Genomic DNA, 16,302 nt, shown 5'->3' with positions numbered 1-16,302 from the left:
ATAGGAGGTCCAGTCAGTAAGTTTGCAGATGACACCAAAATTGGAGGTGTAGTGGACAGCGAAGAAGGTTACCTCAGATTACAGCAGGATCTTGACCAGATGGGCCAGTTGGCTTAGGAATGGCAGATGGAGTTTAATTTAGATAAATGCGAGGTGCTGTCTTTTGGGAAAGCAAATCTTAGCAGCACTTATACACTTAATGGTAAGGTCCTGGGGAGTGTTGCTGAACAAAGAGACCTTGGAGTGCAGGTTCATAGCTAGTTGAAAGTAGAGTCGCAGGTAGATAGGATAGTGAAGAAGGCATTTGGTATGCTTTCCTTTGTTGGTCAGAGTATTGAGTATAGGAGTTCGGAGGTCATGCTGGTGAGACCACTTTTGGAATATTGTATGCAGGTCTGGTCTCCTTCCTATTAGAAGGATGTTGTGAAACTTGAAAGGGTTCAAAAAAAGATTTACAAGGATGTAGCTGGGGAGAAGGATTTGAGATACAGGGAGAGGCTGAATAGGCTGGGGCTGTTTTCCCTGTAGCGTCTGAGGCGGAGGGGTGACCTTATAGACTTTTATAAAACCATGAGGGTCAGTTAGACTCGAAACGTCAGCTCTTTTCTCTCCTTTCAGATGCTGCCAGACCTGCTGAGATTTTCCAGCATTTTCTCTTTTGGTTTCAATTGTTTTAAGTATTGAAAATGCAGTTTGTTTTAATGCTGACCAAGTATCAAGTCCTCACAGGATTTCCGTAGACATGTTTTTAATTATATTTGTTTCTCACAGACAGAGTAGACTTGGTTTATTAAAAAGCAGAAGTTTGATTATCACGGTGTGAAATTTGTAACATAACCAGAAACATTATGTTTCTTTTGCATTGATGGTTATTAAATTGTCTGTACCTTAATTGCTAAATTAATTTTATTTTATTTTATTCATTTTATTTACCTTTTATTATTTTTTTTTCACTGTTCTGTACCTCTTGTTTCTTGATTGTCTCTCTTTCTCTCACTCCCCACTCTCTCATCACCTTTTTCCTCTCCTCTTCCCCTAGTATAAATATCTCCCTATTTCTCGCTTTTTTTAGCTTTGACAAAGGGTCAGTTAGACTCGAAACGTCAGCTCTTTCCTCTCCTTACAGATGCTGCCAGACCTGCTGAGATTTTCCAGCATTTTCTCTTTTGGTTTCAGATTCCAGCATCCGCAGTAATTTGCTTTTATCCACTTAAAACAATTGGTCTGAAACACTCAGCCAGCTTTCTACCACAGGCATATTACATTTTCATTACACATACTGTAAACATGATAATTTGTTCTACTTACTGATCTCAATTGTCTGTTGATTCCCTTTGAGTTTATTTTCAGTCCTTTTTAACTTTACCATTTTCATTTCATCCTTTACAAAGGTTGCATTTTAGTGATCATTTATATTACACTTGAATTTCTGTTCTCAATGTAACCAATAAAGGACCATTCATGATATTTAATGAACCATAGTTTCAAGGAGTTTATTTTTCAATAAATCTGAATGGATTTTTGTGCTATCTTCATTTAGTTTTATTCACTTTTACATGAATCTGTATATTTCCTGTTGTTATACTTTGAATTTTAAATATTAACAAATATAAAAATAAGATGCATGCTACAGAACAGAGGATATACATTTGGAAGTCAGACATGTTCCTGAATGAGAGAAAGTGAGGCATGCAAATGCTGGAGATCAGAGTTGAGTGTGTGGTGCTGGAAAAGCACAGCAGGTCAGGCAACATCCAAGGAGCAGGAGAATAGACATTTCGAGCATATCCCTTCCTGATGAAGAGCTTATGCTTGAAACATCAATTCTCCTATTCCTCAGATGCTGCCTGACCTTGTGCTTTTCCAGCACCAAATTCTCGACTATGTTACTTAATGAACTGATTTAGTATGTAATTTGGAACTATGAGTAAAACTTCAATTACGGTTTAATCATTCAACTTTGAAACAAAACAATGTCAGCAAGGAAAAGAGCTGAAGTACTATTTCTTAAAGTGTGTTTCTCCAGTGTGAGCATTCATAATCACCCTTGAGAAGATGTTGGAGAGCCAACATGCTGCATCACTGCAGTTCTAGAGGTATAGGTGTAATTGTCGTGCTGGTAGGGAGGGAGTTCCAGAAAGTTAACTACTTGTAAAACATACCCACAAGCAACAAAAAAAAACCAAAATATTGAGGGGAAAAAAAGGGGAATTCTTGTGAAATGACAAGAGTCTTTCATGAATTGCTTTTAAAAGGATTTTATGATCTGAGATATACCTTGCACCTTTTTTCCTATAATTTTGTTTCTAATTTCAAAGATATGAGTCAACTTCTCTTTGAGAAAGGTTTGACAACTCTTGGCCCCAAATACTGATCCATTCTCTGTAAAAGAATAAAGACAGTATCCATTTTAGTTTTGAAATCTTGTCTTTTAGACTTGCTTTTTCCAAATGTCAGAAGTGCAAAAAAAAACAGCTAATTAATTCATATTTGTTATATTCATATGTACCTGGTTCACCACTGATTGTTAAATAATTAGAAGTACTGTTTTCAAAGGAAATGCAAAATACTACATATACTGAAAATCTGAAGTAGTAACAGAAATTGCTGGTTACATAATGGATTAGGCAACTCGAGTGGGGAGAGAAGCATTCTTTCAGCTCAATGACCTTCCATCAATATGGCCACAAAGCATGTGTCATTGATCTAAACCCTATTTCTCTGTTGACAAATGCTGCTTGAGTATTTTCAATATTATGCCCATTTTATTATTTTCAAGTGATTGAGCAATCATTAGTAACATGTCTTTGTTTTTCACTAAAACTGTCTGGATTATAGAAATTAATTATCAACAGTGACTGCAACCTCTTGCAATTCAGTGAGGATGGTCTCACATAGCCTTGAACACAATGAATACCTAAATACTGTGGGAGAGATTGAGCCTGAATAATGGAAGACAATAAATGTCCATAGAGAGCAGATAGGGAATAGAAGATTATCTAGCAATATGCATAACAGACTACAGGGTGCTTATTAGATTAGATTAGTTAGTGTGGAAACAGGCCCTTCGGCCCAACAAGTCCACACCGACCCTCTGAAGAGCACCCAGACCCATTCCCCTACATTTACTCTTTCACCTAACACTATGGGCAATTTAGCATAGCCAATTCACCTAACCTGCACATTTTTGGAATGTGGGAGGAAACCGGAGCACCCAGCGGAAACCCACGCAGACACGGGGAGAACATGCAAATTCCACACAGACAGTTGCCTGAGGCGGGAATTGAAGCCGGGTCTCTGGCGCTGTGAGGCAGCAATGCTATCCACTGTGTCACTGTGTTGCCCATTATCTAAAAACAACAAATGCTGGACATCACATCAGATTCATCTGGACTTGAAATATGAGCTTGCTCTCTCTCTTTCTCTCTCTCAGTGAATGCTGCCTGACCTGCTGTGATCTTGAGCATTTTTTTGTTTTCAGTACAGATTCCACCATCTGCAATAATTTGCTCCTACAGGGTGCTGATCTCCCTGATAAGTCCAGGTGTGGAGTAAAAGTCTACTTTCACAATTTTCAGAGTAGACTTTATTTTACAGCATGAGTGGTGTAAACTTACCTTCAAACATTATATTTCTCTTCAAGTATGGAGCTGATTTCCTTAGTGTCTACAGACTTATCAGATGTATACACTTAAGGAATTATTATCCACATTCTACTGTGTGGAACAGGCCATTTCAGCCCATCAAGTCCACACTAACCCTCCAGACAGCATCCCACCTCAACTCATACCATCCCTGTAGCCCTGTATTTTCAGAGCCAGTTATCTAGGCGGCACATCCCTGGACTGTGGGAAGGAAACGCATCCAGAGCTGGGGAGAATGTGCTAACTCCATACAGTCATGCGAGAGTGGAATCAAACCTAGGTTCATGAGTGCTGTGAGACAGTAATGCTAACCACTGAGTTCTGTTTCAATCTGGTAGATATTGTAGTGGAGACACTGAATGTTTAAGTTGGTGAGTGGAGTGCCAGGCAAGGATGCTGTTTTGTTGTGGATGGTGTTGAGTTTCTTGAGCATTGTGCGCCAGACACATTCATACAAGTAAAGATTCCATCATGCCTATGGCATATGTCTTATAGATCGTAGATAGGAGTTGAAGGAGCCAGGAAGTGAAGTAACCACCTCAGAATCGCCAGCCTCAGACCTTCTCTTGTCTGCTGATTATTTGGTTGGTCCAGTTTCAGTATCTGGTCAACGGTAAGTCCCAAGATAGTGGATAGTGGAAACTTGGTGATGACATGTATTTGAATATATGATGAAGGTGTGATTTATATATATTAATATCTCTTTTAAACATTATTGCATTTGAAAATGAGTGGCATATGGGTGTTCATCTCTTTTTTTTATACATCTGCCAGAGGTGTCGTGCACAGAGAAGGTGCAATGCGTATTTTGAATGTATAAGGTAGTTAATGCAAAAGTATGTATCTTTTTGTTTTATGTTAATGTTTGCCTTATGTGATTTTAATTTCTTCTTACAGTAAATGTTTTAAAAAGCAAAATCTTACCACTCAGTTTATTTCCACTAGTTACTAGAAAATTTATGTTTAACCTTTACTGTTCATAATGAGAACTGCAAAAAATTGTGGTTCTTGAAGGTCAAAATCTAGAGGCTGTAAAACAGGTGCAATAGGATTTCACATTTTTGTTGCTTTTGGTAAAGAATCAACACGGCTACATCAATAGCTCACAGCATCAAGCAAGAGAAGATCTGTCTCTTCAAGCCTAGTTAACAAATGTTAAGTTAATAGCAGTGGCTGAAAAATTAGAGGTTGATTGAAAGTAGGGTTTAAAAAGACACATTATTTGAAATAAAACAGAACTATGGACAGTGGAGATCTGAAACACACAAAAGCAGAAATTGCTGATGAAACTGAGCAACTCTGACAGCATCTGTGGAAAGAAAACAGCTAACATTTCAAGTCCAGTGACCCTTCTTCAGAACAGGTGATTATTGAATTTCAGCATTTAAACGCCAGGGAGAAAATGAGTCACCTTGAAGTACACAAGTTTAGCCACTTAAGACTTCTATAAGGATCAGCTTGGGGTTGGAAAAGCAAAAGTTTGAATTCATGGAAGAAATTGAAAAAGAAACTGAATTGTTGCATTTTGATACTGTTGTGAAAATAATTATTACTACATTGATGCTTAATATTATTGGGGTGAGAATGTGGGATTTTTCAAGATGGCTGTGTTTTAAAATTTCAATGCTCTGGTTTGAGTGAGATTTACTGATCTCTAGCTCAGAAACAGGTTGTGTGGTATGACTGTTAGACAGAAGAATATTTTTCTCATCTTCACATTGTAAAAGGACAGCTGTTTTTGAGAGACTTGGGTAAAGACAGCCAAGATCTCTGTGACAATCTAATTAAGGGAATAAAATTAGCAGGACCTTTGGAGATTGAAGGAACTTGCATTGCCCTGAGGTAGGTCTTTCCTGGGAGGTGGTGGGGGTGGGGATTAGTTGGATGTAAGAGATTGAGTCTGAGTGAATCAACTTTTGAATGTTCCTGTAAGTTGCAGGCTACCATGATAGGAAGAAGTAAGGTTGCTGCAATGCTCTTGTAAAACTTTATCTGCCAGAAGTGTGATGTGTAGTGAAAGAAGTTGGAAGATTATCTTGATTGCCTTAGTAAATGTTGTGGTTCTGTTCGCCGAGCTGGGAATCTGTGTTGCAGATGTTTCGTCCCCTGGCTAGGTGGCATCCTCAGTGCTTGGGAGCCTCCTGTGAAGCGCATCTGTGATGTTTCCTCCGGCATTTGTAGTGGTTTGTCTCTGCTGCTTCTGGTTGTCAGTTCCAGCTGTCCGTTGCAGTGGTCAGTATATTGGGTCCAGGTCGATGTGCTTATTGATTGAATCTGTGGATGAGTGCCATGTCTCTAGAAATTCCCTGGCTGTTCTCTGTTTGGCTTGTCCTATAATAGTAGTGTTGCTTGTCATTCGAGTTCGACTGGGACAACACTACCATTATAGGACAAGCCAAATAGAGAACAGCCAGGGAATTCCTAGAGGCATGGCACTCATCCACAGATTCAATCAATAAGCACATCGACCTGGACCCAATATACCGACCACTGCAATGGACAGCTGGAACTGACAACCGGAAGCGGCAGAGACAGGCCACTACAAATGCCGGAGGAAAGATCACAGAAGTGCTTCACAGGAGGGTCCCAAGCACTGAGGATGTCACCTAGACAGGGGATGAAAACGTCTGCAACACAAACTCCCAGCTCGGCGGACAGAATCACAACAACGAGCACCCGAGCTACAAATCTTCTCACAAACTTTGCCTTAGTAAATGCTAAAAAAAAATTTTCTTTTTGTTCAATGGATTACTTAATTGTTTAGGTAGTATTTGATCTATGCTGGTGTTTAGGTTATTACAGTAAAAAGTGTTAAAACATGAAATCTTGTCCCTCAGTTAATTTCTTTCAATAATTAGGAAGTTAAATTTGCAAATTTAAAAGTCATAGGTCATAACATTGCACAAGTTTTATAGAAAATGCAGTATACACAATACAAGCAATTGTACATCACATGTATATTTACTTGAGCACCATTCAAAAACATAGGAAGTAAAGCACAATCAAAAAAATCATTTGGACAATGCTTTTCGTACCACCATTTTACTAACAAACTGACAAAAAGGTTAAGTTCACAGGTATAAGCCATGCGAATATGTTTTGAGATCACATACCCAATGACTATCTATTACTAATTTTTGTATTTACTCATCAGAGATGTAACTAGCCATATCTGGATTCCCAATTAACTACATTTGGCTTACTGGACAACACTTGTTTGATTTTTTTCTGTGTCCATTTTGTAGTGGTTCTTTTCACAACATGCTGCTTGAACTAAATGCCTTAATACACAAACAAATGCATGTTTTGGCACTGAATCTTGGGAGCTCTGTCATCATTTATGCAGAACATTAAAACCCACAAGACAGCCTCAGGGCAGACAAAATGCAAAATTGAGCAATTTGCATGAGTATGAAAAATACTTCAATACAGAAATGTTGGTTCCTTTTTAAGAGCTTTTGACATTTTAGAAAGAAACAGTGCATTTAAAAATATTCAGTTTTTTTATAAACATTTTCATTCACATTAAAATATATTTTGTTTGGGATGTTTTGAAAATGTTTTTGACCCTCCACTTCTGCCAACCAGCTATTCTGAAAGCTTGTGGAACAAAAGGATTCATTCTGTCAGGGAGGGTTATTTGAGAATTTGTAATTTAGTTTGGGGTCTCCAACTCTCCAGGATTTACCCAGAGTGTCTACAACACTATTCTGAGCAAATCCTGGACAAAATCATTGGTGTTGAAGATAAATAGCCCTCATTTTAAAAATAGTCTTTGAGTAGTTATTAGGTATAAATGTATTGGAGACTGACAGTCACGAATAATTTCTTCCAGAAAGGAAGAATAACAAATTTTGATTGGTGAGTGAATCTAGATCGAAGAGGAAAAGTCAAGAAAGTAAAGTGGAGGATTATCAGATCACCACTGAGTGGCAGAATAGACGTAGAGTCTTAGAGATGTACAGCACAGAAACAGACCCTTCGGTCCAACTTGTCCATGCTCACCAGATATCCTAACCTAATCTAGTCCCATTTGCCAGCATGTGGTCCATATCCCTCCAAGTTTTTCCTATTCATATACCCATCCACATGCCTTATAAATGTTATAATTGTAGTGGCCTGCACCACTTCCTCTCGCAGTTCATTCCATAGATGCATTCTGCATGAAGAAGTTGCCCCTTAGATCCCTTTTAAAGTTTTCCCCTCTCAGATGGGTGACCTGCTTCAGCTCCTACATCTTGTTAATGGTGTTAAGGTTTTATTTTGTCTTCTGGTAAAGGGACTCACTGGCTAGGCCAGTATTTATTACCCATCCCTAACCAGCCAGAGAACAGTTAAGTGTCAACCACATTGTTGTGGATCTGGAGTCACATGTAGGCCAGGCCACGTAAGGATAGCTTTACCTTCCCTAAAAGGCATTAGTGAACCAGATGTTTCTTGTCCAGCAATGAATTAATGTTCATCTTTTGTAACTTAATGCTAGAATTTTTTTTTTGATGAATTCAAACTACAGCATCGGCTGTGATGGGGTTTGAACCTTAGTCCCCAGAGCATTACCTGGGTCTCTAGGTTAACAGTCCAATGATAAACTGGACGATTGAGGAAGGGGCAAGTGGTTATTCCAATTAAAAGCATTTATTTTCAGTAAAGATTCCAGCATCTGCAGCAATTTGCTCCCACGTCTCTAGAGAGAGTTGGCAACCCTAATGTTTGTGCGCGCGTTTTCGAGGAATAAAAGGGGGTTGCAAAGTAAAATTCAACCATTTAAAAACACTTTTGTTTTCATATCAAAAATATATCACTCACTGGCACGAACTATTTACAATTACAAAAAAGGCAGAAAGGTCCTGTCCTCGGCGAGGCTGACGGAGGTGTTCCTCAGCTCCTCGGGCGAGTTGACGAGCCTGTAGCCCAGCTGGGCCAGGGTCAGGTTGCACAGGCTCTGCACCAGCTCCACCATGTCGTAGCTGAGCCTGAACCTCCAGCCCTCGGCCGTGGCCGCCGAGTCCCGCACCGTGGCGAACTTGTGGTTCCCCGACGCTCCGGGCCCGCGCGTGTTGCGGACGATCCAGCGCCGCACGTTGGTATCCATGGCGACGCCCAGGAAGCGGTACATCTCGCGCGTCTTCCGCTCGGGCTCGCGCGCCAGGTCCTCGTAACGGACCAACATGTAGCGGCCTTTGAGCCAGCCGGGCCGGTCCAGGCCGGTCCCCACCGACTGCAGGAAGTCCTGGCAGGTGGCGCTCAGGTGCGACGCGTCCAGGTTGTACGGCCTGCGCCCGCTGTTGCGCCAGATTTTCCAGGCGCGGAAACTGTCCGGGAAGGTGTCGATGCGGGACGACAGGATGCCGCGGGGGTCGCGCACCAGCTGGATGACCTTGAGGTTGAGGCGCGGGTCTTCCACCAGCGCCCGCAGGTCGCCGATGGCGGGGATCCGCACCGTCTTGATGGCGACGTGAGGCCGCAGGATGCAGGCCCGCGAGGCCTCGGTCAGGTTCAGGGCCCCGCACCGCCGCACGCACTCGCCCTCCTCCCAGCGCTCGGACGGAGGGCCTTCCCCGTCGTCCTCTCCGTCCGACGCCCGCACCCCCGGCCCGGGCGGAGGCCTCGGCGTCCAGGTGGCCGGGGCGCAGACAGGCGGCGAGCACAGCGCTTTGCTGGCCCCCCGGCGGAACAGCCGCTGGGTCCGGTGCTGCTCCGGAGCCGGTTTGATGTAAGCCTCCAACTCGTGGAGCCGGCACTCGAAGAGGCCCCGCAGCAGGTCGCGGTAGGCGCCGAGCAACAATCGGCGGCCCGCGGCCGAGGTGGAGGACGAGGGCCTGCCCCTGGAGCCGCCTCCTGCGGCTCCCAGCGTGGTCTGCACATGGTAGAGCGGCTCGAACAGGTAGAAGATGTCCGAGTGCTGGTTCAGTAGCTGCCCGATGAAGGACGAGCCGCTCCGGGTGGTGGCCAGGATCAGGATGTGGCTGACTGCCCGGCGCTGGGGTTCGCAGGAGGCACTCGGACCCGGCCCACAGCCTGTGTGCTTGGGCACCCGGCAGATGGTGAACGGCTTAGCGATAAACGTCCGGATGGCCGTGTACTGAATGGTCAGTGAGGCTACGACCAGCAGCAGCACCGCTTTCCAGGAACACTCCATAGCCCTAAACCTGTGGCCGGTCATTCAGTGCCCTGTGCTGTACCCTGCAAGAATATAAAACCCAAAAGGACATCAGTCATTCAATTCAGTATCACCCTTTCTTTACACACACTGAAATCTCATTTCTCCCCTTTTGTTTGGTTGAATGTAGGAACCGTACTGTGGCATTCATCTGCAAACCCTATCCTGCCATTCCATCAGATCATGAATGACCAATCCATATACATTCTCTGTAGAGTTTGATTTGAAATGTTAATACACTTCTCTGGAGCAAATGGGTTACTGCGGTGCGTGGGATGCTCTTCGGAGGGTCAGTGTAGACTCGGTGGGCTGAATGACATGCTTCCATGGCTGTAGAGGTTCTATGATTGAACCCAATCCTTCTAACCCAGAGATATTGCCACTGTAAGACAGCCCTCTATATATGTCTAAATTGGAGCACTAGCTATTTCTTATCAGCTTGCTCACAGACCTTAGTCTCTGGAGAAGGTAGAGACTTGGTTTTGGATGTACTAGTCCAAAGTTAGATATTGCCAATGTGCCACAAGAGTCCTGTGACTGATCTTCTCTCCAACTGTTTCAAATCCCTGTATAGCTGTAGCTGTTAAAAATAAGCCATTGTCTTGGTCTTTAAATGCAATTAAGTAACTTGTCCTGTAAATATTCAGCTTTTCAAAACAGCAAGCTGCACATAGATTAATTAGGTTCCTATGAAGGGTTTAATACTTGACAGCTAAACTCGTCTGTCATGTCTACAGATGATGACTAGCCTGCTGTGTGCTTACAATGTATGCTTTTTCAGAATTCCAGTATCTGAAGCTATTTCAAAGTTTATCTTTGGAAATAGAAAAACAAAACTTGGGCAAAATTTTACTGATTACAATTTCCCAGTTTTGCAGTATCAGTCTGCTTTAAAGTTGTAATATTTGGCCAAGTTTTCTGGAAATGTAACATTAAGTTCATAACTACGCTATCATTTATGCACAGGTTGGCAACAGGTTCATAGAGTCACACAATCCAACTCATCCATGCCAACCAAGTTTCCCAAACTAAACTAGCCCCCCTTGCTTGCATTTGGCCCATATCTCTCTAAACCTTTCCTATTCATGTCATATTTCCTATTCATATTCCTATCCAAATGTCTTTTAAGGGTTGACTATATTATGGACTTCTGGAAAAGCGCAGCAGGTCAGGCAGCATCCAAGGAACAGGAGAATCGACGTTTTGGGCATCAGCCCTTGTCGATTCTCCTGTTCCTTGGATGCTGCCTGACCTGCTGCGCTTTTCCAGCAACACATTTTCAGCTCTGATCCTCACTTTCTGGAGTCCTCACTTTCTCCTCCTATATTATGGACTAGGCCAGACTACTCAAAACATCCTTAAGCAGGCAGGCCCAGCCCATAACTTTGCAATTTGTTTTGGTAAGTGTACAGTGAAAATTATCTGGAGTATGATAGCTAGGTTGACTACTACATTTTAAAACAGACAAAATTTTATTCACAAATTTACACAATGAAACACAAAGAACTCCTACAGAACTCAACCTATCCAACTAGACTTAATTATGCTGTTCTAAATATACACAACAGTCCCAACAAACAAACTCCCTTTAAAAACCAGTATCATTGGAACACATGCTTACAGGTTGAAGTTGAAGGGCAGAAAGAGAGAGAGTTTTCATACAGCTCCCTGTTCAACTTCCCAGTTTAAGAATGAACTAAAACTGCTCAGCTCAGTTAGCTAGAGAGCTGACCACTCTCCTTTCTTTATGCAGATCACTTCTAAAACATGACCACTTTGGCCTGAAGTCTCATCTGTTTACATATCATGAAAAGGCCTCTCAAAATCCTTCTTATCTTTGTACCAAACTAGACTGATCAGAGCCTGGCCTGGTTTATTGCCCCTCTGAAAAAAATCAAGGGCAGAGTCTCCTTGAGCCAAGGAACAGCTTTTCGGGAAAAAAGGGACTAACTTTGTGATAACTACCAACTTCCTCTAGCAGTTCATTCCACACATAAGCTACCCTGTGTGAAAAAGTTGCCCCTTAGATGCCTTTTAAATATTTCTCCTCTCACCTTAAAAATTTACCCCCTTTGTTTGAACTCTCCCACCCTAGGGAAAAGACCTTTGCTGGTCACTTTATCTGTGCACCTCATGATTTTATAAGCCTCTGTAAGTTCATCCCTCAGCCTCCTATGCTCCAGTGAAAGAAGTCCCAGCCAATCTAGCCTCTTCTTATAACTCAAACCTTTCAGTCCCGGCAACATCCTGGTAAATGGATGTAGGTTTGCTCCCTCAGTTGGAAGGTTCATCTTCAGATGTTTTGTCACCATACTAGGTAACATCTTCATTGAGCCTCTGGACAAAGCTTCGTCTGGAGGCTCACTGAAGATGTTATCTAGTATGGTGATGAAACACCTGAAAATGAACCTTCCAGCTCAGTGAGCAAACCTACATCCAGAACCTCAACCTGAGCTACAAACTTTCTCAAAATTTCATTAATCCTGGTAAATCTTTTCTGAATCCTCTCTAATTTAATAATATCCTTCCTATATAGGGTGCCCAGAATTACACACACTACTCCAAAAGTGGCCTTATCAACCACCTGTAGAACCTCAATACTCAATGATTTGAGTAATGAAGGCATGCAAACTAAAAGCCTTCTTAACCAGCTTGTGTACCTGTAATGTAACTTTCAAAGAACTACATACCTGAACCCCTAGGTCTCTGTGTTCAACAATGCTATCTAGGGCCCTATCATTAATTGTATAAGTCCTGTCCTTGTTTGTTTTATCAAAATGCATACCCCATTTATCTAAATTAAATTTCGTGTACTATTCCTCAGCCCATTGGCCCAATTGATCAAAATCCCTTTGCGATCTTAGATAACATTCTTCACTGTTGACTATACCACCAATTTTGGTGTTGTCCGCAAACTTACTAACAGTGCCTCGTAAATTCTCATCTAAGTTGTTTATATAAATTACGAACAAAAGGACCCAGTACCGCTCCCTGTGAAACACCGCCTCCAGTCCGAAAAACAACCTTCCATCACCACCCTCTGTCTCCTCCCCGTCAAGCCAATTTTGTATCCAATTAGCAAGCTCTCCCTGAATCCCATATGATCTAACTTTACTAATTAGTCTATCATGCAGGCCTTTGTCAAAGTCTTTACTTAAGTCCACGTAGACAACTACTGCTCTGCCCTCATCAATCATTTTGGTTACATCCTCAAAAAACTCAAATTTGTGAGAAACGATTTCCCACACACAAAACCATGCTGACTATCTTTAATTAGTCCCTGCATCTCCAAATGCATGTAAATCTTATCTCTCAGAATTCCCTCCAACTTACCCATCACTGATGTAAAATTCAAAGGTCTGTAGTTCCTAGTCTTTGTCTTACAGCCTTTCTTGAATAAAGACACCACATTAGCCAACCTCCAGTCCTCTAGCACCTTACCTGTGGCTGTAGATGCTACAAATATATCTGCTTGGAGCCTCATAATTTCTTCCCTAACCTCCCACAATATCCTGAGATATGTTTGGTAAGATCCCAGAGTCTTTTCCACCTTTGTTTTTTTTAAAAGACCTCCAGCACTTTTTCTTCTGTAATATGGATTGTTTTCAAGACATCAATATTTAATCTCCTGAGTTCCCTCGCCTCAATTTCTTTAGTTCCAGTTAATACACAGGATTGCAAAGTAGACACTGTACATGGACTAAGAGATACTAAGAGTTTCTGGGACTTTCTGCTCAATTGTGCATCAATGCCGACATGCAGAGCCAATTCATTTTTTCAGGCATGTTTGATACAATTTTTGTTTTGGATTTTGTTGGTACAGTTTTAAAAACATGTGACATGGATTTCCCCTTTTCAAATGTCAGTTTGAATCTGGAACTGTCAGTAAAATCACAAAGCATGCAGTAGCAGTGATTTCAGAAACCATGGCAAGGCCCAATCACATTGAAGTGTCATCATAGTTGGCAAATAGGGAAATAAAAACTGAAAACCTTCATTTCTAATATGGAAATTTACAGGTAGCAAAATAACAACTAGTGCAATTGAATAAGGAAGAAGCTAAAAATCATCCACTTCCAAAAATGTACAGTTTTAGTGTGTGAAATTTCTCATCCTGAAGGAGAAATGTAGTGTTCAACAAATTCAAAGCCAATGAAATAGCTTAGCAGTAATTATGAACTTAATATGTAGTTGAAAATTTACATATACTTCTTTCAACAACATGAAACATTTTTAAGATTTCCTAAATAAGAATAAATATAACAGTAGAAGTTCCTGTTGACTTAGTGATTTCTAATTATTTGAAATCTGGGAGATCTCCCAGAATACACCCATAGCGTTGTCAGGGAAGGAATTAAAGGATTTTAATCCAGTGACATTGAACGAAGGAACAACAAGGGAGTTCCAAGGCCGAATTGTGTGTGACTTAGAGGGAGACTTGAAGATTGTGTTCCCAAAAGCCTATGCTGTCATCTTTCTAGGTGTTGGTTTCTATCAGATTTCTAATATTTGCAATTTTTGTACTCATTGACTAAATATGCATCAAATTTGGCATTCAAACACTGGATTTCACAGGTTGCAAATCTTTCGAGGCCACAAACCATATTGTAGTCATGTTAGATGAAGAGTGGTAGGAGGATTTGCTTGTGCAGCACAAACTCTGACACAGCTGTTAGATGATGTGCTTTATTGTAGGTACAAGAATACAAGAAATATGAGCAGCAATAGACTCTACCATTCAGTATGATCGTGACTGATCTTGGGCTTCAACTCCACTGTCCTATCTGCTTCATATATCCCTTGATTATCTGAGAGAGTAAAAATCTCTCAACAGTCCTCTTCTGATCACTCAATTATAGAAAGGATATTATTATGTTGGAGAGGGTTCAGAAGAAAGGCTGGGACTTTTTTCACTGCATCAGGAGGTTGAGAGGTGACCTTATAGGGTATTATAAAATCATGAGGGGTATCCATAGGGTTAATGGTAGGTATATTTTTCCCTAGGATGGGGGATTTCAAGACTAGGGGTCAAAATTTTAAGATGAGAGAGATTTTAAAAAAATGAGGTGCAAATGTTTTATTTAGAATGAACTTCCTAAGGAAGTGGATGTGTGGGCACAATTACAACTTTTAAAAGACACTTGGATGAGTACATGAATAGAGAAAGTTTGGAGGGATATGAGCCAGGAGCAGATAGATAGGAATACTTTAGATTGGGATTATGTTCAGTATGCATTGGCGCTACCTCGTGCTCTTGCGAGGAGGTTGAGCAATTCATCAACTTCACCAACACATTCCACCCTGACCTTAAATTTACCTGGACCATCTCTGACACCTCCCTCCCCTTCCTGGACCTCTCCATCTCCATTAATGATGACCGACTTGACACCGATATTTTTTACAAACCCACCGACTCCCACAGCTACCTAGATTACACCTCTTCCCACCCTACCTCCTGCAAAAATGCCATCCCGTATCTGCTCCCAGGAGGACTAGTTCCACCACAGAACACACCAGATGGCTTCCTTCTTTAGTGACCGCAATTTCCCTCCCCAGTTGTTAAAGATGCCTTCTAACGCATCTCGTCCACATCCCGCACCTCGGCCCTCAGACCCCACCCCTCCAACCGTACAAAGGACAGAATGCCCCGGTGCTCACCTTCCACCCTACCAACTTTGCATAAACTAAATCATCCGCCGACATTTCCGCCACCTCCAAACGGACCCCACCACCAGGGATATATTTCCCTCCCCACCACTTTCCGCAAAGACCGTTCCCTCCATGATTACCTGGTCAGGTCCATGCCCCCCATCAACCCACCCTCCTATCCTGGCACCTTCCCCTGCCACTGCAGGAATTGCAAAACCTGCACCCACACCTCCTCCCTCACCTCCATCCAAGGCCCTAAAGGAGACTTCCACATCCATCAAAGTTTTACCTGCACATCCACCAATATCATTTATTGTATCCGTTGCTCCCGATGCGGTCTCCTCTACATTGGGGAGACTGGACGCCTCCTAGCAGAGCGCTTTAGGGAACATCGCTGGGACACCTGATCCAATCAACCCCACCGCCCTGTGGCCCAACATTTCAACTCCCCCTCCCACTCTGCCGAGGACATGGAGGTCCTGGGCCTTCTCCACCGCTGCTCCCTCACCACTCGACGCCTGGAGGAAGAACGCCTCATCTTCCGCCTCGGAACACTTCAACCCCAGGGCATCAATGTGGATTTCAATAGTTTCCTCATTTCCCCTTCCCCCACCTCACTCCAGTTCCAAACTTCCAGCTCAGCACTGTCCCCATGACTTGTCCTACCTGCCTATCTTCTTTTCCATCTATCCACTCAACCCTCCTCTCTGACCTATCACCTTCATCCCACCCCCATCCACCCATTGTACTCTTTGCTGCCTTCCCCCACTATCCTCCCTGACTTATCACCTTCATCCACTCACCTATTGTACTCTATGCTACTTTCTCCCCACCCCCACCCTCCTCTCA

At 42.4% G+C, this 16,302-nt stretch overlaps 1 protein-coding gene across 3 annotated transcripts in view; it reads right to left on the bottom strand.

The window, feature by feature from the left end:
- Window positions 1–16,302, bottom strand: part of LOC140493772 (carbohydrate sulfotransferase 1-like) — an 87,197-nt gene that overhangs the window by 47,606 nt on the left and 23,289 nt on the right. For 2 of the 3 annotated variants that reach the window (XR_011963763.1, XM_072592634.1), the window contains exon 2: window positions 8,451–9,827. Coding sequence is in view for 2 of the 3 variants with exons in the window: in XM_072592634.1 (XP_072448735.1) it covers window positions 8,470–9,807 (1,338 nt within the window). In the remaining variant the exon portion in view is untranslated. Of the gene's footprint in view, window positions 1–6,226; window positions 9,828–16,302 lie in introns of those variants that run through there. The other variant, XM_072592633.1, reaches the window with a different exon arrangement.

Source organism: Chiloscyllium punctatum, chromosome 22 (assembly GCF_047496795.1).
Source record: "Chiloscyllium punctatum isolate Juve2018m chromosome 22, sChiPun1.3, whole genome shotgun sequence".
Taxonomy (NCBI): Eukaryota; Metazoa; Chordata; class Chondrichthyes; order Orectolobiformes; family Hemiscylliidae; genus Chiloscyllium; species Chiloscyllium punctatum.
This window is presented reverse-complemented; position numbering and strand designations above follow the sequence as displayed.